Below are 27,924 nucleotides of genomic sequence, written 5' to 3' on the forward strand. Positions count from 1 at the left end.
TACATTAAATATTTATTGAACAACAGTGTTGCAGGAAATTTGGTCCTCAGATAAAAAAAAACATCAAATGTGCAATTAAAAAGTTAAAAAGCAACTGATTCTAAGTTGACATACACAAATAGTGCACACAAAATATTACATTAGTTAGGACCAGTTGCATCCCACAGTATTTCTACGCACCAGACGTCTTTGCTTTCGGAGAATTCATTTCTTTTGCAATTCCAAACTCTGTGCAAGAGCAATACACCACTACTCAGCACTTATGTCGAATAACTACAAAGTCTTAGTTGATGAAAAAACAAAAAGAACCTTGCATTTGAACCACAATGAACAACCTTAACAAGTACTGCTGTTGTCTATATATCTACTGCTTTTATTCAGGACTAAAGCCAACTAATAGGTAACATGATAAAAGCCCCTATAAAAATAGGTTTTAGACTAGAACACCATAAAAGCGGCATGAAATGCATTTATAATATACAAAAAAGAAGGTAAAAGACAAACAAAGATATACACAAAAGTACCAAATGCATCAGTGTTTCTGGAAACTGTGCTTGTCCATTTATTTCATGTGTTGGTTGCACATAACGTGGCCCTAAAAACCTTTGTGGATAAGCAAATGATTATTGAGGGTTTCTGTATATGTTGACTTACATTCAAATACACAGGCACAAAGAAAAAAGCTCAGGGCAAAGAGCCTAATTGCACAGTGTGCGAGAGTTAATCCCCAGACTAGCTTTAAAGGCATAGTTTAGTGAAAAATCTAATTTATATATTTTCTCTTGTCCAAATGTAGTTGTTTGCACAGTTGGTGGGGAACAAGGTCCCACTGCTTATTAGCTACATTAGACTTGTAACTCCGGTGCAAAGTTAAAGAACCAAACTTTAGGCATGTCATGGCTGATTGGACTATGTTATGGATAAGGAGAAATTTAGATTTTCCTACTAGTTTATTTTGTACTATTCCTTTAATCTGCCTCTGGGAAACTGTCCTATTGTGCTTTGGACAGAAACACAATGAAAAATGGTGACCCCCATCTCGTCAGTGGAATTGAATAGACTGGTTTGGTTTTGATCTTTTATTGGAAAGATGTGAGTCAGTAACAATCAATCTTCTTCCTCCTCATCGTAATGACGATTCCTCCTGATCAGCTCCTCCACCGAATAGTCAGCCTGGTCTTCCTCTCCTTCCCAGAATCCCACATCCTGAGAGGATTTCTGCCGCTCTGATTCAGATCCGGAGCCTGGGTCTGATTCACTTAGGGGTGAAGAAGGGGGCGTGATATCCAGTGAAGTGCTTTGGCATGTTAAAGAGGCTGGCTCCTCTTCTTCCTGTTGGCCATCTTTCTCCTCTGTAACATCCTCTTCCTCTTGTTCTCCTCTGTCCATTTTTTCCTCATTGTTCTTGTCCACCTCTTCCTGTTCAGCCACTGCTTCCTCTTCCTCCTGTGTGGGACTGGCCAGTTCAATCATAGGGTCTTCAGCACTCAAGGGAGAACCCGCTGTTGTCATTTCATCTTCAAATAGGACCTCTTTCGCTACTGGTTGAATGACTGGAGAGGCGGAGTTAGTGATCAAGAATGGCCGGCTGCGTTCTTTGAGGGAGGAGCTTCTGCCGAGGCTGGACAGCTCAGCTTTCTCTGGGCTGACTGGGGAAGAGTCGCCCTCTGGTGGCCACTTTGGACGAATGGGACGGATGGCACCCTCAACAGAGGCCCTAGGTGAACCTCCCTCACCTTCATCTGTCCTTGGAGGCCAGGAAATCTTCAACCGGCCAGTTTCCACTGGTTTCTCCACCCACTCTGCTGCAGACTGGGCCCGTGTCTCTAAAGTGGCAGCAAGTATGTTGACCTTCTCCAGGGGAGACTCCTCTACTGTAGGACTGACGGTGCTTTCCTTTGGGACATCCTTCGTCTGCTCCTCTAACTCCTCTCCCCGTGCCTCCCACAGCTCCTTGTGAGGCCGGTGGCCAAATCCCTCATCGTAGTTGCCCTTGGCCTTAAACAACTGGCAGAAGTGGGGCTTGCAGTAGACATTGCTGTGCAGAGAGGCATAGTTCCCAATACTGTCCAGCATAGGTACATATAGCACCATTTGAGAAAAGAGAACGACCAGAGAAATGCGACAATAAATCACTGGGAAAACCTCACACAGAGTGACACATCAAAAGCAAAGACTGACTTCAAACATAAAATCATCAAGAGCTCTGAGCTCTGTGGCATCAAGTTTGATTAAAAAAATCTGCCTCATTTCACTCACCTCAGTTTGGTGTTGCAGTGGGCACAGCGGAAGCATGTGTTATGATAGATTTGCTGATTGGCTACTAGGCGCTCCAAGGGGTACACGGTCTTCAGGCACATCACACAGGTCTCACACACAGGAAGGCGGAACTTCTGAACGCACATACTCATGTTCAATGTTCAAATCCCATACATTTCTTTTGTTCATTTATATCAAATTATCTTGAAGGTTCTACTTAAGATTAAAAAAAACAACACTTTCTTCACTCAGTGGTAAAAATGAGTAGAAATCTGCAATATCATGAGCTGTTAACTAATCAAACTAAGAAATCTTGATCACCTTGAAAGCTTTACTTTGGCCTTGGTCAGGAGTAGTCGCAGTAGGGCCTGGTGAAAGAGAAAAGCCATCAGTGAGCAATACCAAAATGAGGCCACTAGAAGGAATCAGTGGACTTGGAACACAGTATTCGCCATTAAAATTCATGCTCAACTCCCTAACCTGCAGTATTATTCAATTATTAATCTTAGGATGTATTACTCATAAACTACTATGAATTATTTGGCAATTACTATTAAAAGTAATTACAATTAGGCATTAAATCACCATCCTGCTCCCAGAAAGGAGCATCCCTGAGAGGTTCTAATAGTGCAATACTGAAGAACGCTCTCACGCATCACCCACTGGGATGACAATCACTAGTAGAAAGTATAAATGCCTCCGAGTCTGCAGAGGCTACACACGAGTACGGAATTGTGCCTCACCATTGCTGTCTGTTGATGAACCCTTTCTGCTGTTGGGTTCAGAGGTTGAGATCTGTTGAACAGAGATACTGAGTAAAACAGTAGCAATAGTGTCCCCTACAGGCAAAATAGAATATTCCCATCAGTTGCACATTAAGGCCACTGAGGACGTACCACATCCCTCGAAGCTGGAGGGACATTCTCCTTCTGTTTCACACTGGAGCTGCATAACTCCATGTCCAGTTCACTCTGCACATGAAGAAAAATAGAATATAGTAAAGTTTACAGTAAAACCACCTGAATGAGTGGCACCTTTTTCAGAAAAAGGCCACTGAGTAAAAAAGGTCCCGAAAAAGATGTAGACCAATGAAAGCACATATTACTGCTTACACATCAGTTAGACAGGCCACTTAGAATTTAGCAGAGACTTTTAAACTATGTGAGATTCAAGGGTTCAGAGCTACAGCTGGTTATTATTGTCATTCATTCTCAGCTAACGTAGCCCTTGTCTCTGCCTCAGATGCTTCACTCACACATACATGCAACATCAAGGATTTTCTGTTGCATTCTGATTGGCTATCAGCACTTCAGTACACTGATTTTCATCAGTCAGACTGGAAACATTTATTGTTTTTTAGAGTTACGTGCCTGTCTGCATCAGTAGCAAGCAAGTTTCCTTTTCTTTGTAGCAGGATATAGTTGCTGGATTTTTAAAAATGAAGTAAAGTTGACAGCATTATGTTTTTAAAAGATATTCAGAAGTTCTGTTTGAAACACCCTTTTGAAAATTACCTCCTCCTATGTCATGTAAAAACAATGATCCCCTCACATATCAGTCAAATGGCCGCTTTCTGTCAAAGTAGGTGTTTGTTGGCCATGGTAAGTGACAAAAGCTACCACAAAAAGGTAGCTTTCAAACAAAATCACCACACTTTGGCTGTCTATTAGGCACATTTACCTTACAGCTATAATCACTGCCAATTTTTTCAGGTACATCTACTATGTAAGTTCACTTTGCAAGGCCATCTCTTGTAGTCTCTTCTATTAATGGAAAGGAACCATGAAACAACCAGTCCACACAAGATATTTGGGTGGTAGACCATCCTTGGTACACTAACCCTGTACAAATTGTAATGTGCTGCACTGGCATAAGCATCAGTATGAGGTCCTTAGCAACTCAATGCATATAGAAATGTGTGGTTTGAGTAAAAAAAAAAAAAAAAAAAAAAAAAAAAAAGTAAATCTGACAGCAGGACACTCACCGGAGTGGAAGAAGGGACATCTACTTTAGACACAGCTGCCTGATAGAGAGCCATTCTATCCCTGAGTGGAGTAGTCTCCACGATTGCATCAAACACTCCTGAGAGACACAGAAAAGAGACATTGAGAAAGACACAAGGTCAGGTCATGAATGAAAAACAAGCATTTCCACCAAAAGTACTAGATGACTTTAAGCCTGCCATCAGCACTTTCCGCTGCCCCCTTGAACTCTCTCTCACTGATAGCTCTGGCCAAGAGGAAACGACACGTAACTCAAGACTTCAATAATTCACCCATTATCTAAGTACTGAGTTTCAGTACAGTGTTTTGGGATGTTTTGCTGCACCTTTGTCTCCAAGTTCCATTTTCTCAGGGCCACTTCCTCCTGCTTTCACTTGCTCCACAGATGCCTGCACAGACAAAACAGAACAAGATTAGTATACAGACAGGACAAGGGCTGCGATGAACTGCGGAAATCTTTCACAGTATTTGTTGATATGAATATAAAGAATAAGACTTTAAATTACAATTAAAACATTTGCACTCTAGGAATGGAAAGAATTTCTTTCAGGAAACTAGATCCACATTAGAGAAGCAGATAGCATGAAAAGATCGTAAATATTCAGATGTAGTGTGTAGTATTACATTTGTAGGGATGAAAAATGTAAACAAATTCCTTCTTTCCCCCAAATGTACTCATTCAGCCAAGACATGACAAAAAATGGTCACAAGGACTGCGCTGAGTGAAAAACAATGGTAGCAGTCATCCTGAAGCTTGAATTTTTCAGCTCTTTTTGTAATTTCTTAATGGTATGTCATACAGTGTCAGAAACCATGTAAACAAGTCTATTTCAAATTGCTCAACATTGTCTGAGATAGGTGTGTACTGATTTAGGTGTGCAGTCTGCATGATGCTAACGAACGTTACATAAGCCTCCATTACTTATTTTAGCCTTGCAGCACCAGTGGAAAACTTTATAATGCAAACTCCATACACCAAACATCTGGGTTTGCAGACCACAGTTGGGGTAAAGAGAAAATTGTCATAACACTATCTATGACAAAGCACCATGCATGTGCAAAGCGTCTGCTGTGCCACAGCCACTCCATGACGTTAAAGAGGTGAGAAAAGCTTCTCCAGAACTGACTCTGACTCTGCAATGTCCTGCCAGCTTCTTCTGTTTTTTCCTGCCTTTAATAATCCACTAATGAGCTCAGAGCGACGGAAGCATGGCTAGACACCACCGTCTGGCCACACACACCATGGCCACTGCCAGAGCCACCAGCAATCCTGCTAAACCTCAGCCTGCCCCTACAGCTGGGCCTGCTGCGAGGACAACAGACAGTGCCTGCAGAGGACAACACAGCTGCAGAAACCATTGGATTAGCTTGCTCTCTTTGGTTTGGCACAGGAGTGTGCAATTTGATGTTATTATTATGATACATTATATCAAAATATGCTTTTCTGTGTATACTAAGGGTACTGTCTGTACTGACAGAACATTTTTTTAGGATTTTTTTAAAAAAGATATTTAGACCAATATTGAGATCTTGTAAACCACAACAGCCAGTGTAAGGTAACTACAAAAACCGCACAGCAAGTTGGCTCACTGGATGCCGTTCTGCTATTTTATGAGTTTTATTTTTTAAAAATTGTCTTGATGCCAATTGTTCTCTTTTTTGTTCTTAAATAGTGTATTGCATAACATACGTTTTTTATATGACTCTTCAAAGGTGGCACTACTCTACTGTCTTGCCAACCTCTAAATAACTGTGATTCATAATAATATATTGTGAAAATTCAATTTGGCATTGTGTTGCTTTAAGAGGAAACAACATGCAGGTCAAGGGTTCTCCAAGCCCAGTGATGGGAACTACCAAACGCTAAACAGGTTCAGTGATATATGCAGACATGAACCCTATTACTAGTTAACGTCTGAATCCCAACCATGGTGTCATGGCTGGGGGTCCCAAAAAACTGGCTGCATTCTCATCAGAATGGATGGGTGCCAGGCCCCCCCTCATCTCCTTTGCTAAAAGGAACCACAGGCCAATCACACTTCTCTATGATTGTGTGACAGATTTGCATATTGCTGCCCACTGAACATGGCGAGCTTTTCCTTAATTGTTTTTATAATGTCCATAACATATAATCCAGAATTTGAATCATTTGATAAGTACAAGACGTCCAACTGTCAACGTGTCAATATAAAATCCAGTAATAATACATTAAATGTGGAAAACCTAGTATAAATGTACAATAGCTAATACATAGGTGTCAGGGGAAGCCTGTTCTCTCAGATTGGTGGTTATGCAAAAGACCCATCACACTGTGAATTAATACATTTTAACATAACTGAAATATAGAAACGTGTCTTTACATGGCCTTTATAACTTTTCTGACTGCTTTACATTTAAAAACAAGAGAACTTTCTACATGCTATTTTTTTTTACAACAGAAACACTGCTCAGATAGAACAGCCCCTAGTGATGCTAGCAATTCAATGGTTTAAACCGACAATGCAGCAAAACAAACTTAAAAACTGACTAGTGATCCAATTTAAAAGCACTGTACAAGGCTCAAAGCTGAAAACCAAATTGTCCATACTATATAACTTACAATACAATAGAGACACTGATCAAAATAGCCAATTCTTTCAAATTTGCTCACTGGCAAGTCGACTGTTTGAGTTAACAATGTAATAAAACAGTCTCTAACCAGTCTCTTCACCAAACCACTGCTCAAATTGCCATAGTCTCCAGCAGGTATTACTCAGCCAAAGCTCCCTAATTATGTCTTACCTATTAAAAGAGTCTTCAATCCAGTTTAAATTTGATTCCTGGAGCCGTGCAGAGCCGTGCGTGAGTGTATGAGTGTCTGTCCAATGCTTGACTGTACTCACATCCCCAGATTAGAGATGGGGAGCTTGTCTGTGTTTTGTTGGCAGGAGGATGGAAAGGGGGTTGGGATGGGCCCCGAGCAGCTGGTGCAGCCTTTAACTACAGGGAGGGGGGTTAAAACTGTCTTGTTCCAGCCCTCCGTGGATTAGCCATCAGTTGGAGAGGCGGGGAGGCAAGCAGCCAGGCCTGCGGTTACAGTCTCCAGACTGAGCGCTGACACCAGGGGAGCAGGAGGCAAATGCAGCACAAAGGCCCCAATGGGGGGGTGGGAGGGTGGCATAGACAAAGGCCTCTTACACTAATCCAACATACAAAAGAGTTAGAGCATCTGAGACAGGCTGGCCATGACTGCATCCAAAGTGGGAAATGGGGAGCCCAGGAACACTTTCAGTTTTATATTCCATCAAAGCAGAGATTCAGTCAAAGCATACTGAAGTTTAAAGCAATCGTTTGCGAAAAAAAGTGAATTTTATCCATTGTAGACAACTGGCCAAGACATGTTTGCTGTTCCAAATTTGGTTCTTTGCACTGGAGCTACAAGGCAAATATGGCTCAGAAGTAATGGAAGTTTAAAGGATTTAAATCATCACACACTAGCCTCAAACTGCATTTTGTTAAGTAATATGAAATTGACTTGCTTAGCTGATTACTGATACCGTATGTCATACTGTTATCTATAAAAATGGACACAAGTGCAGATGAAATTCAGGGGCTGCTAGTATCATTTTTAGCTATGCAGCATCCTACATTTAAAGGGTGAAAACTTTGAAGGGGCCAATTATATTAGCTGAACTGTCTCTTTAAAGAATTTGAAAATGAAAGACTAGTTAAACACAGACTCCTCACATGCAGTGTAATCAGATAAATGAGTGACTTTGAGGCAGCCTGAGCTCTTGCTTTGTCATCATATAACATCTGATTCATCAAGAATCTCACACAGAAGCCAATCACTGTAGAGCAATTACAACCACCCAACAAGCCCTTTCAAGAAAGAGCATATGGCTGAAATCTAATCTGAAGCGCAACCCCTCTCATAATGACCACCTTTTCCTAAAGCTCTTAAAATGGTTAATTTATCAGGGCAAGTTATTCAATCCCCATCTATCTCTTCATAAAAAAAGTATACAGAGGAAGGAGATGGAAGGTGACAGTTCAGTGAAAAAAAACTAATTTGCTGTATTTGGTGCCCAAAGTTTGCTTTTTTAGTTCTGTATTGGAACTACAAAGTCAGTGTAGCAAAAGACTTATGGGATATTTTTGCTCATATTTTGTCTGTATTTTTGATTGCTTAAGCAGTTGTCTGATGATTTAGCATGCAGTTTGCATAGTGCTAGTTGCCAGGGTATATGTTTTAATCACATTAGTTTTGCTCAAGAGATTAAAAAAGTTAAAGATGCAAACTTTGGACACCAAGCATGCCTTGGCTGATAAACTACATTTGGCATGAGGAGAAAACTGTACCATCATTTTTGTAGAACTATTCCTTTCATTCTGGGTGCTCAGCCTCATGACTTTCCCTCCAGCTAAAGCAGGAGAAGCAAGGCTTTGAAAAGAGCTGTGCTGAGGAAGGGCCTGTGCCCTTTAGCCCTGCTATGGTCATGTGGAGCCTTATCCCATGACATCACCCCAGGGAGTACTGCATTGTGCAGCTAGGCGTAGAGTGACCATGACCTCTGGTCAGGTGATGAGCAGGGGGAGCTGAGGCCATGCAAGGGCAGGAGGGATGCTTAGTCAGGCCTTAATAGCAGCCCAAGGAAAGTGTTCTTCCAGTGCCTCCATATGGAGGAAATCAAGACCATCTCCTGACCTTTCAAAGACAACAGGGCTGGGAAGGATATACGTAAATATAGGGTAAAGAATACAAAGGGAACATATGCTCACATACAGATGGCAAAAAATTAAGATTCAAAGCTCGAAACACCACCCCTACCAACAATAAAATCAAAACCAGGCTCCATGCTTAACCATTTAAAACTGGATTTTAACACACTATTCACTCCCCAGTCTATATACGGAAACTAAGCTGCAAAACACATTTTCATTTTTGTAAGGTCATGAAAACCACCACATTAATGCATATCCACCTATTCAGCCTATAGCAATTTGGGCCCACTCATTTATGCTGAAGTTACAAAGAATGTTCCACCCTGTACTGCTTTTTGAATGAGGCCCAATCAGAACAGAGCTCATTTACATATAGCAGTCTTAAGGCCAGAGCACCTAAAGCAGCCTGTTAAGTTCTAAGGCAAAAAGAGAGGTTGGATGGTCATGAAAAAGTAAATTATGGCTGTTTTGAGTACACATACCCACATAAATGTTAAGTGGAACTTAAGTAAAATAAAATGATGGGATATAAGCCCTTACAAATATTTGAGAGATATTTGAGAGAAAATGTAATTAAGGCCCAGTCTAAGATTAAAAAAAACAGTTTGGCAGAAATCAAATGCATAGTTTCACAGTCTGAAAGTTTGATTCTTTAGTTTTGTACAGAAGCTGCAAACTAAATGCAGCTAAAAAGTATTTACTTAAAAGTATGTAACATTTATCCCACCAATTAGTGCACTACAAACTACAGTCTAAATCATCACCCACTGACCCTGAAATATACTGAGTTGATTCTATAATTCCAGACACTGTTTGACATTTTGCTTTCTATAAAAATGAACAAAAGCTATGAACTAATTTCAGGCATCAAGATGTACGCTACTACTGCTACTCTCAGCAATGCAATATATTTTTGTTTCACTAGAGAAGCGGCTTAGAAAATGGATGGATGGATGGATGGATAGAAAATTTCCTTTAATCTTATTCTAGCTTTTGCATCCATATTCTCTCATTTTCTCCTTTACAGTGTTCCTTCCACCCGCCCTATCTCTGTCTCTTTTTCTCATTACCAGATGAGAAACTATCCATGAGTGCCCTCACAACCCTGTGAAGAGACAAAGAGCCACTGTCTCTGGTTATGGCCCTTTTTATTTTGAACACACAACCTTTTGAGAGTTAGGATTAAAGAATGCGGATGAAAAGAAGACTACACATGAAAGTTCCTTCTTTCCCACACAGGCTGGTAAAACATCAAATATATAAGGCAGCACTGTGAACTGTGAATGATTCCACATGTTTGATGTTTAGAAACATCTAACAGCTTTGAGGACCTGGACTGGATTCAGTTTAGTGCAACATTTCTCTTTTACATCAACAATTCCAGCAGTAGTGGTACAACAAATGTAAAAGCAATCATGTGCCATGCACATTCACTGAAGGGTTGCAGGATCTTGGTTCGTTTCAGAGGTTAAGTTAAACTCTCGTGATCAAGCAGTAAAAGTTTGTGTGTGAAATAATTTTCTCTAACAATTCAGTAATTGTTACAACTGGCTCCTGAAGTCCATTGAGCCCTTTGTTCACTCAGAAAATAGTTCTGGGGCATATTTATGACTTCATGATGATAGAACATGTGACTGGCACCATGACAAGCCTCTTTAAAAATAAACATATCTATCTAGTTATTGAGGTGATGTGAATCTTGGTATCAAGCACCTCTCAATACGCACAACACATTCTCAAACATATAACACAGTGATGCAGAGCTACTACTGCTGTAAACCTACTAAAATAAAATGTTATATTTTTCCAAAATGCTGATCCAGATGGATTCTTTATAGGTGCGTCCCACTTCATAAGACTTGAACTATTCTTTCAATATACATTTAATTCCCCTTACAATTTCTTTTAACAAAGATGATATGTGACTGGCACCATGACTATGTAAAATTATTTACCCACCTTGTTCTCAAACATCATTTTGAGACTGCTGAGAGGTACGCTGGGCTTGTCACTAGGCATGCTGGGCACTTCTGCTGCCTCTGGACTCTCTGTATCTTCTTGCACCCACCCTTCCATAGCTGGCTCTCTGGGGCTTTGAGGTGGTTCTTGACTAACCTGGTCCTGTGTGTCTGTTTCGATACCTGCAGCTTTTGATGGAGTCTTTTTGTAGATAGAGCGTGGAGTGTCTGCAGACAAGTCTTTAACTTCGTCCTGAATCCTGCGTTGCACGGCTGTAGGCTCGGGTGAGAGAGGCTGTTGGGCCTCCCACCGTTTCTTCAGAACACCGAGGTTGCCACTGCGCAGGGCAGGGGCTACAGCCTCCACAGACTGAAAGCATAAGCGATTCTTTATTAGAATTGATTTATTCAATGTAGTGTAGCCTTTAGGATATGAGAGCATTTTTTCACTGCCAGATATCATACTGTTACTGTTGCAACAAAACTTTCTATGCCTAAAATGGTAACTTTATAATAGAAGGAAAAACATTCTTAACTTTAACTCACGTTATGTAGTACATATGTTTAAAGTACATTGTTTTCCAAAGTAATTCCAGATCCTTTTTATTGGTATTCATGAAATGTATATAAAGCTGAGATACAATATTTTGACCTGACAGAGACAATATACTTTAGTCTAAATAAGACAAAGATTTTAAGATACCACAATTTAAATTTTACTAATTTTAACTATAATATTAGCTTAATGTGAGTGCATTTCAATAAACATATAATCAGAAAGATAAAAAAAAAAAACAAAACAACAACATTGACAAGTGAAAGTATTTGAAAATCTCAGTATTTCACTCAGATGACCGACATGTCCGACAACAAACTTGGATAAAACTTGAATAAAGTAAATTAGTATGGGGGAAAGTATGATCTTGTTAGTTTGTTAGAAACAAGGACAGTAAAAGAAGAAAACCTGGTGAATCGAGCAGCTCCCTCAGCTCCCTGTGCAGGTGGAAGCGAAAGAAAGCTGTCCCAGATGTGAACTGTTAGGAACTATCAGCCCACCCCCCTTATGGCACAGGAGGAGAACTAGGAAAAGGGGAGTGGAGAAGAGACACAGAAAGACAGGGAAAATGGAGGAAAAAAAAGCATTGAAAAGCAAAGAAGAGCCAATACATGAAACGTGAAAGTTTGAAACATTTGCTGAAAAAGGACCTAATAAGAAAATGTGACTTATTTTAAAACATAGAAACACGATTATTTGTATATTTACCACATTTGGCATCAATAAGAAAGTGAAAATGTAAGTTATTTTAAAACAAAAGGTAGAATAGAATTTACAACCATTTGTATTAGACCTCTACATTTAACCCATTCGTGCAGTAAAACACCCACATACATGCATGTTAGTGAACACACACACTAGGGGGCAGTGAGCACACTTGCCCAGAGCAGTGGGCAGCCCTATCCATGGCGCCCAGGGAGCAATTGGGGGTTAGGTGCCTTGTTCAAGGGCACTTCAGTCATGGACTGTCAGCCAAGGGGATTGAACCGGTCACAGGGCTGGTTCTCTAACCTCCAGCCCACGACTAATAATAACATGATAATAACACTAATAATAATAACACTGCAAGACAATGACTGTGTGTATGTAAATGTGCCTCAAATAAGCCGCAAACCACTTTCTTAGTTCTTATACTTTTCACAGTTGATGCCAAAATAGCTCAAACCCATTATCACAAGACACACTAATATTCCATACTTAGACAACACTAGACAATTTTCAGGTAAGCCAAACTCTGTTGATCCCTCAGTACTCAAAGCAAACTGACAGAGGCTCTGCCCTCTGATAGAGAAATAAAGAGCCCACCTATAATAAACTACTGAACCATACAAGCTTCCACTACACAATCCCCAAAAACACTCACATCAGTCTCATGGGAAAACTGAATAAAAAGGGGAGAAAATATGTGGGCTTTGGCATTATTCCCAAGGAAGTACGTTTGGCAGTTCTCATTTTGCAAAGGTTATTGCAAACCAGAAAACTTGTTTATTTATTTTGAAAGGTAAGGTGTTACCAATCTTTTGAGTGGTCTGTGATAAAAGAAAGAAATATGTTCCTTCCTGCTCCTATGCTCAAGTGTCTTCTGGCTGACCTCAGGTGTCCTGACCTCCCTGTCTACAAGGCGAACGTAAATAAGTTAAACAATAAAACAGTAACCCGAGTCATCATTATTGCCACATTAACGGGAAACTGCATTAGCGCTAGGGATTTAATAATATACCGCAGTACAAACCCAGTGAGAATCGTACTGCTTCAAATCAAACTGTTCCCAACAACTCTGTATAATTACTGTTTTTTTAAGAAAAAAAAAGGTCACAGGTGAGGGAAATGGATTACTGCTACAGTCTACCTGCACACACCAGGACACAGTTATACTGTACCGAAATTATAATTAACAGTAAAAAAAAAAAAAAAAAAATAGTGCATTTTCATTAAAACTGTCCTTGCTTTTATTGGTGTTATAAAAGACTCAAAATCTAAATATACAATACTGAAATTAAAAGATCTATTACTGCTTTTTAGTCTGCTTCTGAATATTTTAACAATGTCATGAGTGAAAACGTACAATAACTTCGTTCTCTGTCTTTGTCCCGTCTTTAACTAGCTAACTCAAGACAATTTCCCACAATGACTGAAATGGAAGATGTTAAGAAACGTGTTGTCTCACATTCAAACATTTTAAACATACATCAGTTACTGGTCTAGCTTTGGCTGAAGACTGTTTCACAAATGCCTTCGTTTCCTGCTACCTGCTTATTCCCAGTGGAGAGTCATTCTCTGCCTCTTCAGATCAGCTACTGCAGTCTTGTCTTTATGCTAATAAAGATCCTGGGCCTACATGCCAATCAGTTTCTTCTCTTCAGCTTCACCAGGTGTGTTTTCCATGGTATGAGGCTCTGCATAAAATATCTGGAGCTGCTCAACTACAGGGGACTTACCTGCAGATTAAGAAGTCTAAATAGGGATTAAGTTGACTAGGCACTAACTGCAGTGTGTGGCTGAGAAGGAAACAACACGTGTGAGCCTGTCTGTTTGCTCACGGCATGACTGAATATATACATCTTATACTACAGTTCAAAAGTTCAGAATCAATGTTTTCAATTATATAATACTGGTTGCAGACAAATGTATAAACTGATTCTAATATGCTAGAACTCTGCAACTTCACAGGTTTCTTATCAATCAGTAGGAAGCTTGGAAGTAAGAACTCCTGGTATGACACGAACGAATCCTGAGACAGATAACTTGAGACAAATGACTAAATAGATATAGTACATTATTCACTGAGCAACCCTGTTGTTCACAAAATTAGTTATTGAATAAAACATCTAAAAATATCCTTTTAGGGATTTAGGGTTTTGTTTATGCATATGCTTGCATACAAAAAAGGCAATTACTTTTAAAAAAAAAAACCCACCAAACTGTGTTTTTTGTGTGCATGGTTGGGGGTTCAGAAAGTGCTATAGCATTCTGATGCATGTTTTAGGTGGATGAGACCAAATGAATCGTTTATGCTGAAACATTAGCTGTTGCGTGAGCATCTCCTGAGAATTAAAACGCTTTACCACTGAACAGAACGTGCTGTCCAGAATTTTCTTTCTAACTCAAGGAGGTGAAATCACAGACACTCACTTTTTTCTTGTCCGAGTTGGTCTCCTCTGCTGCCTTCTGGTACCTGCAGAGAGAACGCTAGAATAGGATCAACACAGAAAGCAAAATTTAGGCGCTCTTCACAATCCTGTAGCTAGTGAAAACAGATTAACCAGTGGCGCTGAGGGAGTGCATTTCATAATATCCAATAATCCAAGTAAATTATCCAAGTTTAGAAGATAAGGAGATTTGTAGCTCACATAAAAGTGGCCATCAAAAGCCCTTTTATATAGAACAACAGTGGCCTCAGGTGGTGCAAAATGGCAGTGCAAAAAAAAGTGGAAAAAAACCTGAAATGTGGTCGATTTGTAATGGAAAGCTGTCACTATTGCCCATCTTGTTTCTTGAGTATCTATTTATTATTTGGATGAAAAATGGAGTTAGAAAAAAGGCCAAACAATTAAAACAGACTTGGACAGAGTCAAAAAATACTTTGTTTAAAAAGCTTATTGGGCAAAAATGCATATAGATATTTCTTACTGTAAGAAATACCAGCAAAAGAATTTAAAAGATGGATTATCATAATTGCTAGCTAATCATTACTTATTCATTCACATAATAACTGATGGTATTTTTTTAAAATGAGAGAGTTACCAATTTTCTCCACAATTTATTAAATGGCCAAGACCCACCACTTCTTCCTCTACTCCAAACTAATACTGTTTCATATGGAGTATTTCTACCATAGACAAGTGGAACAAGTTTATTATGCTGAATTGGAATGTAATGCAGAAACAAGCATAATTATCAGGTATGATAGTCTGCTGGCCAGAATGCTGAAGGATGGAAAAAGGAGAAAGATTAGCACAGACTTAACACAACATTCACAGCTAAAGCAGAGATGGCCCAGAGTTCGTCATACAGCTTAATCAAATGTATATGATCTTGCCTGATATTTCAAATGTAGTTAAGCAGTCAAGACAAAGGTCTCTTCTTTAGTTTCACACCTGAGCTCAGGAGGTGTTCATGTGACCTTTTTAAACTGTCTTTTTAAATTGTCTACTGAGCAACCGAAGGCACTCCTTATGCGTGGTCCAAAAGTCCTCTAATGTAGCTGACACATATTGGAACTGTATGTTTAAATTCATCCCATACTTCAAATCTTAAACCGTGTCAAGCGGTCATCTCAACAGACATGTACTGTAAGACTATAAAAATGAACAAAAGTAGAGACAAAATTCAGTGTTTAAGAATGCTGCTACAACTATTCTTGTCCATGAAGGTCCTACTTTCAAAAACAGATTCCAAAAACACAAAAGTGAAATTAAGCCGGATCCGAAGATTCAGTGTAAGCCAAAGTGAAAGTAAGAGCCAGTCTGCTCATGCTGATGGGGAGTCCAAAGCAAAATGCAGCCAAACAGAAAGAGTTGTGCATGAATAGGCATGTGCTTATCAAATAAACATGCATGTACATACTTAGAGAAGCGCTCAGCTATAGCTGTGTTCTTGCCCCGCGCTCCCACAATGGACAGCTCTTTGGCTGTGACGCGCAGGGACTGGGAGGCCCACTGCCTTCTGTCGAAAGAGCTGACTGCCATCGCTGCTTCTGAGGCTGGAAGGAAGAAAGAAGATATCAGCAAATAAAGTACTGTATGGCCTCCTTGTGTCCATGAAAAAGTCAAAACGGGTTTTTTTTGGTTTTTGCATCTTATTTATCTTATTTAGATTATGTGGACTGGGAGTGAAGTGCGTTCTGAAGCTTAGTTAATGTTCACATAATATATTGAGGTCTTTTTTTAAGTGTCTAAAGATTCTGTCCATGAGAGTTTGTGTTGTGTGTAACTTTTGTGTTTATATTTTATCTTGCAATTTTTTACATTTACACTTGAATTGTAACTGCTATGTACATGTACCGTTCAGTCACTGAACCTGGGAAACTAGGATGATGAAATATTTACTTTTGTACTGTCACTCAAAAAGCTTTTGGCAGCAAAATTTAAAACAAAGCCTGTATGACCTTAAGGGACCTGATTTGACTTGTCTGAACCACACAGAGAAAACAGAGAACTTTATGGGAACATGACTTTATTCCTTTAACACAGGAAATGAATCACTGTTCAGATTCAGCTCCAAGCACCTGCTGCTCACCTGGGGTTCCGTCACCCACTCTCTCATGAGCTAAAACCTACTTTAGATAGGAGTCAGTAAGGTGTCACTTGTACCTCAGGGCATGACGTCTAGCTGCACTTGGTGAGAAAGAGTGGCACAACAGACTGGCTGAAAGCAAGTGGGAACTTGCATAAAAACGTAACCTGCACACTGACTTACAGGTGAGATCTGCTTTCTAAATCAGCAGTGAGAGTGGAAAAATTTGAATGGAAAACAGAAAACACTGAATGTTAGTTTCACAGGAAAAGTGTGTCAAGATACAGATCGGTACATATAGACTTTCTTCATAACTCCTGCCTTACTGACTACTGCCTCAGTAGCTACTGCTTTTCTAATTACTCCTTCAACACCTTAGTGAGTACTACGGATGTAAAACAAATCTGTGTAATCTAAAGGTGGTACTTCAACTGCCAATAATTCAGCAATGTTAGAATCCTCTGTAATCGATTATAGCAATATTCAATAAAGCATGTGCTCATGTGCTCAGGTAGACAGAACCAAATCCTGGGGGGAATTTTTACTTTTTGGACCTGAATTACCCACCTCTGCTTATATTATCTTATATCAATAGTCACCAACCCTGTTTCTGGAGATCTACCTTCCTGCAGACATCAGCTCCAACCCTAAATCAACCCCATCTGATCAATCTAATTACTGCCTTAAGAAGTCCCTTATTAGCTGAATAAGGCATATTAAATTTGGGTTAAAAATTGAAACCTATAGGAAGGTAGATCTCCAGGAGGTGACCACTGCTGGTGACAACTACTGCCTATATATGGCTATAAGTCCAGGGTGAAATGGCATATAAGGGAAAGATTTGAACAGTTAAGCAGTGCAGACATGCACAATAACCATCCCATGGCAAAGCAAATTCCTGACCCAGTATCAGTACAAGGTATTGCACTAATGCCATGTGTAAAGAAGCTGACCATCTTGCTGTTGATAACGGTGTGTACTTGGAGAGAATTGTGTGTCACTCAGACAGAAGCATGGCAAGCCCTGACACAGCAGCTGACTCACACTGTCAAATCTACAGTCATTGTGACTCATTGTAGCACAATATAAAAGCTATTCAAGTTTGGCCTACAGTGAGTTTAAGGCCCTCAAATGTCTTCATATGGTCATGTTTTTTTGTCCCCCACTTCCTTAAGGAGAGTTGTTGTGCAAGCATTTTATTTAGGTAAACTGCAGCAACACCATCTTAGCACTTACTCTCTACTATCTGGTCTTCAGTCAGTCCTCATAAACAAAAACACTGTAGCAGTCAACAAGAAAGGCAAGATGAGAGAAATTTGAAATGTGCCCATAAGCATAATTCCATATATTGTAAAAATCATGGGTACTATACAGAACACTATTAAAAAGAACAGAATTTGTAATTCAAGCAAATGACTTGCGAAAACTTAAATGGGTTTACTCATCAATCTGTGGTAACAGTCACATTGCATCACATTCACCACCACTACGAAATGGGACACTCAAAGTGAAAGGGGCCATGATGAGTGAAAAAAGTGAACCGTGTCCCATGACACATGGGAAAGGAAAGGCAGATCTATTAAGAAGTGCTGGCGAACTGAGGCCCTTGGCTTACAGGATATGATTCAGATCCTGCTACATCCAAAACTCCCCCTACACAAAACCCTGAGAGGTCAAAGGACAGCATCTTAAGCCATCAAATTCAACACAGGGGTTTTCCAGACGCGCTGCAGACGGATGCTTTCCTAGCCAGTCATCCTGCTACGGTAATTCATAAAGTTTCACAGCTAAAGCAGTGGGGCTGGTCCACCATATAATTCTGCTTTAATGACAGGATGCATTGGGTCAACAAAGCCACACTAACATCACGACACAACAGTCGCCCAACATCCCAGAGAAAGACTCATCCTGCTGCCTTCCTCCAAGTCCTGTATTTGCAAAGCAAAAGACACAATGTGTCCCATCTTTTGTTGATGACCAAGATAGTGTCAGTAAAACAAAAAAAGTGAGATGTCACAATTCAGAAAGCCTACATTCAAAACAGAACTGAGAAGCAGTGGGAAAAAATATAAACAACATTAACCTATTAATTTACTTACTCATGAATGTCACCAGGGGGTTATTTCACAAAGCAGCATTTACCAGCAAACATGGTCATTTAAGCCAAAAGCAAGTATTTTCCAATAGAAACACCCCTTTGCTCTCCTCTTATTAGACGGGTTTGACTTTGGACTTAACTGTTCTTGAAGAATATACTTTGTAAAATAACCAAATATTAGACAGTATAAAATGTGCATGACACATAATCAGTAACTCCACACAGAAAACAGAGTACATACCTTACACAAGTGCACTGGGTGGTTAGTCAATCCTCCTCTTGTTGTCCACGGGTTAAAATATGTAGACCTCAGGTTGTGTCCTTCACAGATTGCAGGCTGCTGCTGTCCTCACTGTGTCTGAGCTCAGTCTGAGCGGTTTTTGGCTATGCGAGTGTGTATGTGTGGGAGGGTGAAATACTGTGGCCTCCTCTCAGCCAATGAGGACACAGCTGTCTTTCACCTAGCAGGTAAAGCTTCATCCATTCAAAGTTTGCATCATCACCCCCGTCTTTTCAGACACTATCAGCGTGGCCAATCAGGGTGACTCAACTCCAGACTCCTTTGGTGGACTGGGAATACCCCTCACAGTTCCTGGAAATAGCATTTAGTCTCCACTTCCTTCTAAATGAAATCATAAATCTGAAAACAAGCACACATTACAATTCTGGAGAAACTTAATGGAAAAAATCTTTTGACTTTGTAAGTAGGTGAAGTTTATGTAGAGTTCATTTTAGGTTCTAGTATGAAGAAAGAAGGACCATGGAACACTTTTATCCAGAGGAAAGAATAGAAGTTAAGAGGAAACCCAGAAATCAAAGTGTAGCTTTTGCTAAGAGAGTGCCAAGAAAATGCCACAATACTTGTACTAAAGTGCCTCAGCCAAAAATGCCTTTTACATAATCAAATGATATTTGCTTTTTGGAGTTAAATGGCTAATGCATCTAAAACGTAACTGAAACCTATAGCCATCAGTTTAGCATTGTGCAAATTGCACAATCACCCCCCATCCTTATACATAAAAATGAACAAAAAGTAAGGACAATATTCAGGCTTCAACTGCTAATATTGTTTGTTGTACACTGTACATGCACCCGTTTATACAGACAAAAGTATGTGAAACACCTCACAAGTATGTCTGTTTGAAAACTTTCACGTGTGGTTTGAATATGCAGTTTGCGTGATGTTTGTTAGTGGGGTGTAACCTTCGATTACTTATTGCATGAGCCTTGTACCTCCAGTGGAAAACTGAAAGAAGAAAACAGGTCTTGGCCAACGAACTGCATTTGGTATAAAGGGAAAACAGAGTAAATTTGCTTCTGGCTGGAGCGCTGCTTTAGACAGTTGAGGCTTAAACAGATTTGAACGGTTAAGCAGTGCAGACATGCACAATAACCATCCCATCCCATGGCAAAGCTTTTGGGGGACCAAAAGTGCCAACAGTGCTGTCTACATGAATGTCTCATCACCATAATCCTAATCACATGGATGGCTTGTGTGAGGGTGGGCTTGGCACTACATGCCTTGAGCTAACTTCTCTCGACACAGAAGCACATCTTAAAGGGGATTTAGAGCTCTAGAGCAGTACTTCACACTGCTTAACGTGGAACTCAGCAAGCATTTTGTATGGGCTGAACAGTCTGAACAAAGAAAAACATCTGGCTGAAAATCTAACTTATTTTCACTATTTTAGTCTTATATTCACTCAGGGCAATTTTAGTGTCTTTGCTTCTCATGGGTCCTGCAATGGACCTATGAGGCTAACTTAGCTAGCACCAGTTTGTCTGAACAACATTCCTAAATCATGACACAGATGAACACATGTAATCTCGAACAGACTTACTTATGTAGTTTCTGAAACTGTATGACAGGGGTGCCCAATCCTGGTCCTGGGACCCGCCACCCTGGAGAGTTCAGATCTCACACACTTCCTTCTAGTTTTCAGATCCTGCCTGAAGGCTTCCGTTACCTGGATCAGGTGTGTTAGGCTAGGGTTGGAGCTAAACTCTGCAGGGTGATGGATCTTCAGGACTGCTGTATGACTTACTGACAAAAACACATCATATAGCTAAAACAGGAACAGCCAGTTTTACTTTTGCCCAGTTTTCATACACTTCAATAACTGACACTAAGGTTGAAACCTTGACTAAGTGATGATACAAATACACTAATCTAGAACATTGTCAATTGAAGCACTAGGCTAACAAACTACTTACTCTACTACCCCAAAGGAAGAACTGCTCAACTTACTAAACGGCATCACACTAATGTAATATCACAATATAAGATTTTTTTCACATTATGTCACAACATTTTTTGACATTTGATAAGTTGAAACACATACTGGACACAGTAATGCTACAGTTTTAAAAAATGCTGTCAAAAACTATTAATCCAATTATCTGTACTGAACATTTCACACACTGTACTCCACAATAAAAACAGGTAACTAGGACTAATGATACTCTCTTTATCCTCAAACAAGCAGTTGGGACGCGTTTTTTAAAATATAGAAGATATCCATGATATGCTCAGAAAAGCATACTATGACATGCTGTGGTGTAATTCATCACAATAACAATAAATATTGTGATTTTGCCCAGCTGTACATCGCACAGCGCATGAGTGACATTTCTAAGTAGATTTATTACAGGACTGATCTGATTCATTTTTTTCCCCCTCCAATATCCCATCCAGCATTTTCTGCAAATATTGTCCCAATACCAACACCCACTGATACCATTATGCTATCTCTACTTGTCACTGAACTATTCATTTATTAATCCATGTTTACATCAAGTTTACCTAAAATAGCAGGCCTCCTTCAGCACTTCCTTTGGAACGTTCAGCACACAAACAGACAAATATTTACAAAGCTGCAAGTTTAGCTGGTCCTCTAGGGATGGTAAATAACTCAGCTTGGCTGGATTCAAACTGATCTTCCCACAGAGATTCATATAACCACAAGAGACTGGACTCCACAACATCAGTGTTTGTAAAACATTTACTATTGATCTTCAATATGTAAGATATCATGCCTTGTATTCTTTTAGATTACTCAACTCATGGAGGTCAGTCTAAACACCATGCGGCCCACTCTGATGTCTCAGGAACCCAAAATACATGTTCATAACACAGTCCTGTCTCTACCGAAGCATTAAAAGCAGCCACTGACCTGTGAAATCAGCTCAATAAGGCACGACACAATGGTCAGGTACAGTAAAGCCTACACTAAATCACAACCGCTCCTCCCTCATCTTCTCCCGCCCACTCAATACTCTTCCTGGAAGAACATTGTGAAATAAGCATGAAGGGAAAAAGGGTTTTCATCTTGCCTCCCCACAATTCTGGAAACAAAGACGTCAGATGGTGCAGTTTTAGGTCGTAAACTGGCAGAGGCACTCGGAGGCTGCTCAATAGGAATGGCAGCAGGGTTGTGACTGGAAGGTTTCTGGTTTAAACACTGCAATACTGAAAAAACGAAAATGCATGCAGTGCAGACGAAGGGACGCAGGACCTTGAAAGAGTGCACTGGGCAACAGGTTCTAATCACTGGTTTACATGTGAGAGACCTAGATTAAGCAGGGTTGTCTGGTCACTATTTCGTTACTACATTACCTTGCTGTGAAATCACTGATTATCTACGGATATATTCAATTCATAAAATGTATTGTTGTATATGTTTTTTTTCCTGCATCAGTACCAAATTTAAGGGTTCTGGCAGAACAGTTTGTAGCTTGTAAGCTACAATCTGTAACAAACTGTTACAGCTTGTAAGGCTATCTGGTCCATTACTTCATTGAGTAACTGACCAGCAGTAGATGTGTGTGGGGTGCTGGAGCCTATCCCAGCAGTCATCACAGGGCAGACAGACAGACACACACACCTAGGGGCAATGTAGCATGTCCAGTTGGCCTGACTGCATGTCTTTGGACTATGGGAGGAAACCGGAGAACCCGGAGGAAACCCATGCAGACATGGGGAGAACATGCAAACCACACAGAGAGGACCCTGGCCCTGGGTTCTGTGAGGCGCTGTGAGGCGTCAGCGCTACCCACAAGCAGCACTGGTAAATCTGACCATATGTAAAAGCACTTTAATGTCAAAGTTCCTCTAGGGGTGCTATTGAGATTCACCTAGCAGTATATTGAAAACATATTAGTGAATCAACAGAGCGACACAGATCAAGACTGCCTTGCATTATTTTGACCAAAATAATTTACTTTGCTGAACTGCTTGATACTTCTAAACACCCACAAAAACACTTATCTGGAACTGTAGTCAGGATGTTCACATCATGCATGTTACTTACACATTTGCATTAAACATTAACAAACGATATACTGTGCAGCACAAGTAGAGCTGAGTGGAGTGGAGTTTTTCTGAATCAAGCCACTCCATACAGGTAGAAAACACTTGACTCAACAGCGCTATTGTCCAGGGTCTTTCCAGCATGTTCTGAGTCATGTCTAGAAGGAACGGAACCCCATCAAGGAAGTAAACGTCCATCTGAAACAACTTCACCTTTCCCTTAACCCCTCAGGCCTCTGGAACTGCTCATTTCCTGCAAGTTTGTTAACTAAAAAGCATAGCACCAAAACATAATGTACATTTAACAGGCTGTCATTTACTGTTTTACTCTTTCCTTTGAGACAGAGGAGGAATAAAGTATGAGGTTTGCAATGACAATCCTGTTGAACAAATACACAGATCAGGCACAGCATTATAACCACCTCTTTGATTCTATGCTCACTGTCCATTTTATCAGCTCCACTTACTATATAGGTGTACTTTGTAGTTCTACAATTACAGACTGTAGTCCATCTGTTTCTCTGATACTTTGTTAGCCTCTTTTACCCTGTTTCTTCAGTGGTCAGGACCCCCATGGACCCTCACAGAGCAGGTATTATTTGGGTGATGGATCATTCTCAGCACTGCAGTAACACTGATGTAGTGGTGGTGGTGTGTGTGTGTGTGTGTGTGTGTGTGTGTGTGTGTGTGTGTTGGGCTGGTCTGAGTGGATCAGTCACAGTGGTGCTGCTGGAATAAGAATAGCCCACTAACAGCGTCCTGTGACCACTGATGAAGAACTAGAGAATGACTAACACAAACTGCAGCAGCAGATGAGCTATCGTCTCTGACTTTCCATCTACAAGGTGGACTGACAAGGGACGAGTGTCTAATATAGCGGACAGCGAGTGGACCTCCAGCAGCACTGCTGTATCTGATCCACTTGTACCAGCACAACACACATTAACGCACCAGCACCACGTCAGTGTTACTGCAGTGCTGAGAATGATGCACCACCTAAATAGTACCTGCTCTGTGAGGGTCCGTGGGGATCCTGACCACTGAAGAACGGGGCAAAAGGGGGCTAACAAAGCATGCAGAGAAACAGATGGACTACAGGCTATAAATGTAGAACTACATAATTGCACCTATACAGTAAGTGGAGCTGATAAAAAGGACAAAAAGTAGAAACAAGGAGGAGGTCATTATGCTGTGCCTTGTCACAGGTATTTACACAGAGTACAATTACAATTTGTTTGAACAAACAAGCTGTGCTGACCCCATATCCGAGAGGCTAGACAGTTAATTCATGAAGCGTTACTGCAATATCCGGTCTCCTACAGTACAGTACTCTTTTTGCTTATGTTGCTTGTTACACATGGCTACAATGATAGATGGATGGATGAAGTACAAGAAATGCAGATTTACCAGTAGTCATCTACACTCATGTTGCGAAGAAAGCAATGGATCTGTTTATTTTATTTCCATTCACTTCATAGAGTAAGAGTCCAGTTTTAGTTTGGTGTTACGGTTTCGATAGGAGACTAAAATGATCCTCTTCCAAAAATCAATGATCAAAAATATCCCTAAACTGCAATATGGGCACAAATGAACCTACGGTCATACACTGTGTGACCCTTCTTTTTGTTAGAAATCCCAAGTCCTGTGCAGCCTTTGTCCCTTAACAAGCTTTATGTCATCTGGTAATATGTTTAAACCACTGGATCGTAAATATACAGCTACAGCAACAACCGTGCAGCAAAACATTAAACGACAGACATCAATGTGCAGCTGATCCCATACTGCATGGTACACATGCTGGCTTACCTGATGTTACAACACCAGTGTGGTGACCGTAGCGTAGTGGGCTGGTCCGCCTTGGGTCAGAGGTGCTGCTCCATTGGCTGGAATCACCTACGTCGATTACACGAATATCACATATGAAATTGTTAAATTATATTACTCACTCCACAAAGACGAAACAGTGAACAGTATGAAAACGTTTGCTTTCTTTTTTTGGGGACTATATCATTCTACCATGAATGGATTCAAATAAACTGATCAAAAATACATTTTAGACCAAAAACTACTGTTAAACAATGTCTCTGACACCACGCAGCATATTCATATTCATATTGCTTCTGGAGGTCTGGTTCTCAACACCACCACTGTGGAAAAAGATTAAACTAGAACTGAGCTTTTCATACCAAACCACTCTGGATGATTTTCTTGACATGTAAACCTCTTAGTTATGCAGAAATTCTGAAACATGTGTGGAGTTGCCCTTCAAATAGAAAGCACATATCGATACGAGTGGTCAAATGATCAACACTGATCGATGCGAAGACTGGGGCCTCCCAGGGCTGCTTCTCTCGGAGTAAGGCACAGTGGGGATGACGGTCAGCTACCCAAAGGGCCTGTGTCCACAGTTCGCCTGCCTGATACAGAGATGTTACACATGTAAGCTACGTTACTCGCAGCCGCGGTTCCCGCATCAGTAACACGATTTAACCTCCCTCACCAAAAGGGCGCGTCACGGGATTAACCTACGTCAGCTGGCCGACCACCAAAAGCTAAATAGCCGGCTAGCCGCTCCCACGACACACGGTCTTAAACAAAGAGCTGGTGATATAATGTCACCCGAGGGAGAAGCGGCTTAGAAAGAATGAGTGTATGAGTGTGTGTGTGTGTGTGTGTGTGTGTGTGAGAGTGATATAATGTTACTTAGCAGCTAAACTGGAAATAAATGGCATAAACTAGATGGTATGACGTCAGTGTCTTCGCCTGTTCTGACTGGGTGAACCGGTGGGTGAACCGAAGCTCCGTCAAATCTACAATGAAAAAGCTAACAGACAAAACAGAGCACAAACTTCGCCTTTTCAATTTTGATTTGGCCGTGAAAACCAGAATAACCACTAAAGTGAAATGATAAATCGGCGTTTACGATTTATTTTCATTTTTCTCACAAACGGCTCGCGCTCATGTGAAAAATGAAATGGCAAACGAAGGCATTTCATTTCCTCTTCACTTTTGGCGGGATATTTGCACAGATCTTTGGAAAAAGAAATGGCAAAAAGAGGTTTGCATTTACATTTTATCCTTTTCATTTTTATTTTAGTTTATGTGGCAATTTAATAATATTAGGTTTTTATGTCCACATAAAATCGCAGTGAAATGCTCATTTTATGTGCACAAGAACACTTTTAAAAGCGTCAGTGAGCCATGTATCGTGATTTTAGCAGTTAGTACTATTGCCCTTCTCTGCTGAGTGTCCCCAAAGTTCTCGCTATACATTACACTTATGTAAACACCAAAGGAGGGAAGTACCTTTTAAAAAAGCAGCTAAATCACTATTACAAAGGCAGCTACGTGTGAAGGTCATTCTAGACTGAATGTCAGTAACAGTATGTGTCCGTCATGAAAGACTTTCCAGAGCATTGTGTAGATTTGCAGAGAGACCAAGTGGTCATGGTCACAGCTGGAAAAGGTGCTTTTGTCAGAATCACTTAGTTTCTCAAGGGTGTAAAGTCGTGGGCTGTAGGTTGGGGAACCAGCCTCGTGACCGGAAGGTCGCCGGTTCGATCCCCAGAGCCGACAGCACATGACTGAGGTGTCCTTGAGCAAGACACCTAACCCCCAACTGCTCCCTGGGCGCTGCGGATTGGGCTGCCCACCTGCTCTGGGCAAGTGTGCTCACTGCCCCCTAGTGTGTATGGTGTTTCACTTCATGGATGGGTTAAATGTGGAGGTGAAATTTCCCTGTTGGGGGACTAATAAGGGTCTCTTAATCTTAAAGTACAGTGCTGGAAATCATATGGAACCACTTGTATCTTAGATCTAGACACCTGAAAAGTAATATGGACTATTTAGTCTTTATTTTAATATACACTATATTGCCAAAAGTATTCAGTCACCCATCCAAATCACTGAATTCAGGTGTTCCAATCACTTCCTTGGCCACAGGTCTATAAAACCAAGTTCCTAGGCCTGCAGACTGCTTCTACAAACATTAGTGAAAGAATGGGTTGCTCTCAGGAGCTCAGTGAATTCGAATGTGATACCGTGATAGGATGTCACCTGTGCAGCAAGATCAGTCATGAAATTTCAACTATCAGTCAACTATCAGTGGTATTATAACAAAGTGGAAGCAATTGGGAACGACAGCAACTCAGCCACGAAGTGGTAGGCCACATAAAATGACAGAGCGTGATAGATGCATAGTGCACAGAGGTCACCAACTTTCTGCAGAGTCAGTCGCTACAGACCTCCAAACTTTGTGGCCTTCAGCTTAGCTCAAAAACAGGCTAACTGCATTGTGGCAAGTGAAGTGTTTGGTTGAGGGGGGATGATGGTGTGGGGTTGTTTTTCAGGAGTTGGGCTTGGCCCCTTAATTCCAGTGAAAGGAACTCTTAATGTTTCAGCAGACCAACAGATTTTGGACAATTTCATGCTCCCAACTTTGAGGGAACAGTTCAGGGACGGCCCCTTCCTGTTCCAACATGACTGCGCACAAAGCAGTTCTGACCTCAACCCGATAGAACATCTTTGGGATGAATTAGAGCGGAGACTGCGAGCCAGGCCTCTTCGTCCATCAGTGTCCGACTTCACAAATGTGCTTGTGAAGAATGGTAAACCCATAAACACACTCCTAACCCTTGTGGAAAGCTTTCTACCTATGGATTAAGAATGGGATGTGACTCAAGTTCACATGCGTGTGAAGGCAGGCGAGCGAATACTTTTGGCAGTATAGTGTAGTTTACATATAATATAGTTGAACTCTTGTGCGCGTACGGGATCCTAATTTTTAAAAAATCACATAAAAA

General features: G+C 40.7%; 1 protein-coding gene across 2 annotated transcripts; it reads right to left on the reverse strand.

Annotated features, from left to right (window-relative positions):
• Positions 1-25,574, reverse strand: lima1a (LIM domain and actin binding 1a). 2 transcript variants are annotated; one of them, XM_017707922.2, is made up of 13 exons: positions 25,309-25,574; positions 24,929-25,015; positions 19,055-19,453; positions 16,047-16,182; positions 14,613-14,655; positions 10,926-11,294; positions 4,588-4,651; positions 4,244-4,341; positions 3,156-3,230; positions 3,003-3,054; positions 2,581-2,627; positions 2,260-2,393; positions 1-2,038 (listed from the first exon to the last, which is right to left on the reverse strand). In XM_017707922.2, exons 4-13 carry the CDS (start codon positions 16,166-16,168, stop codon positions 1,108-1,110), a joined length of 1,935 nt encoding a protein of 644 aa, XP_017563411.1. In that variant the 5' UTR covers positions 16,169-16,182; positions 19,055-19,453; positions 24,929-25,015; positions 25,309-25,574; the 3' UTR covers positions 1-1,107. The 2 variants fall into 2 exon arrangements, with proteins under 2 accessions (XP_017563411.1, XP_017563410.2); XM_017707921.2 differs by having other exon boundaries at positions 1,065-2,065; positions 25,309-25,571.
• Between the last annotated feature and the right edge of the window lie 2,350 nt (positions 25,575-27,924).

Source organism: Pygocentrus nattereri, chromosome 9 (genome assembly GCF_015220715.1).
Source record: "Pygocentrus nattereri isolate fPygNat1 chromosome 9, fPygNat1.pri, whole genome shotgun sequence".
NCBI lineage: Eukaryota > Metazoa > Chordata > Actinopteri > Characiformes > Serrasalmidae > Pygocentrus > Pygocentrus nattereri.

What these genes read in the sequence shown, in the direction of transcription:
- lima1a (XM_017707921.2), bottom strand. Translation starts at nt 16,168, where the DNA reads ATGGCAGTCAGCTCTTTCGACAGAAGGCAGTGGGCCTCCCAGTCCCTG. An exon ending in ATAGCTGAGCGCTTCTCTAA is followed by an intron (nt 14,656 to 16,046) that starts GTATGTACATGC and finishes TTCTCTCTGCAG; the next exon opens with GTACCAGAAGGCAGCAGAGG. An exon ending in CACTGCAACACCAAACTGAG is followed by an intron (nt 2,066 to 2,259) that starts GTGAGTGAAATG and finishes TATGCTGGACAG; the next exon opens with TATTGGGAACTATGCCTCTC.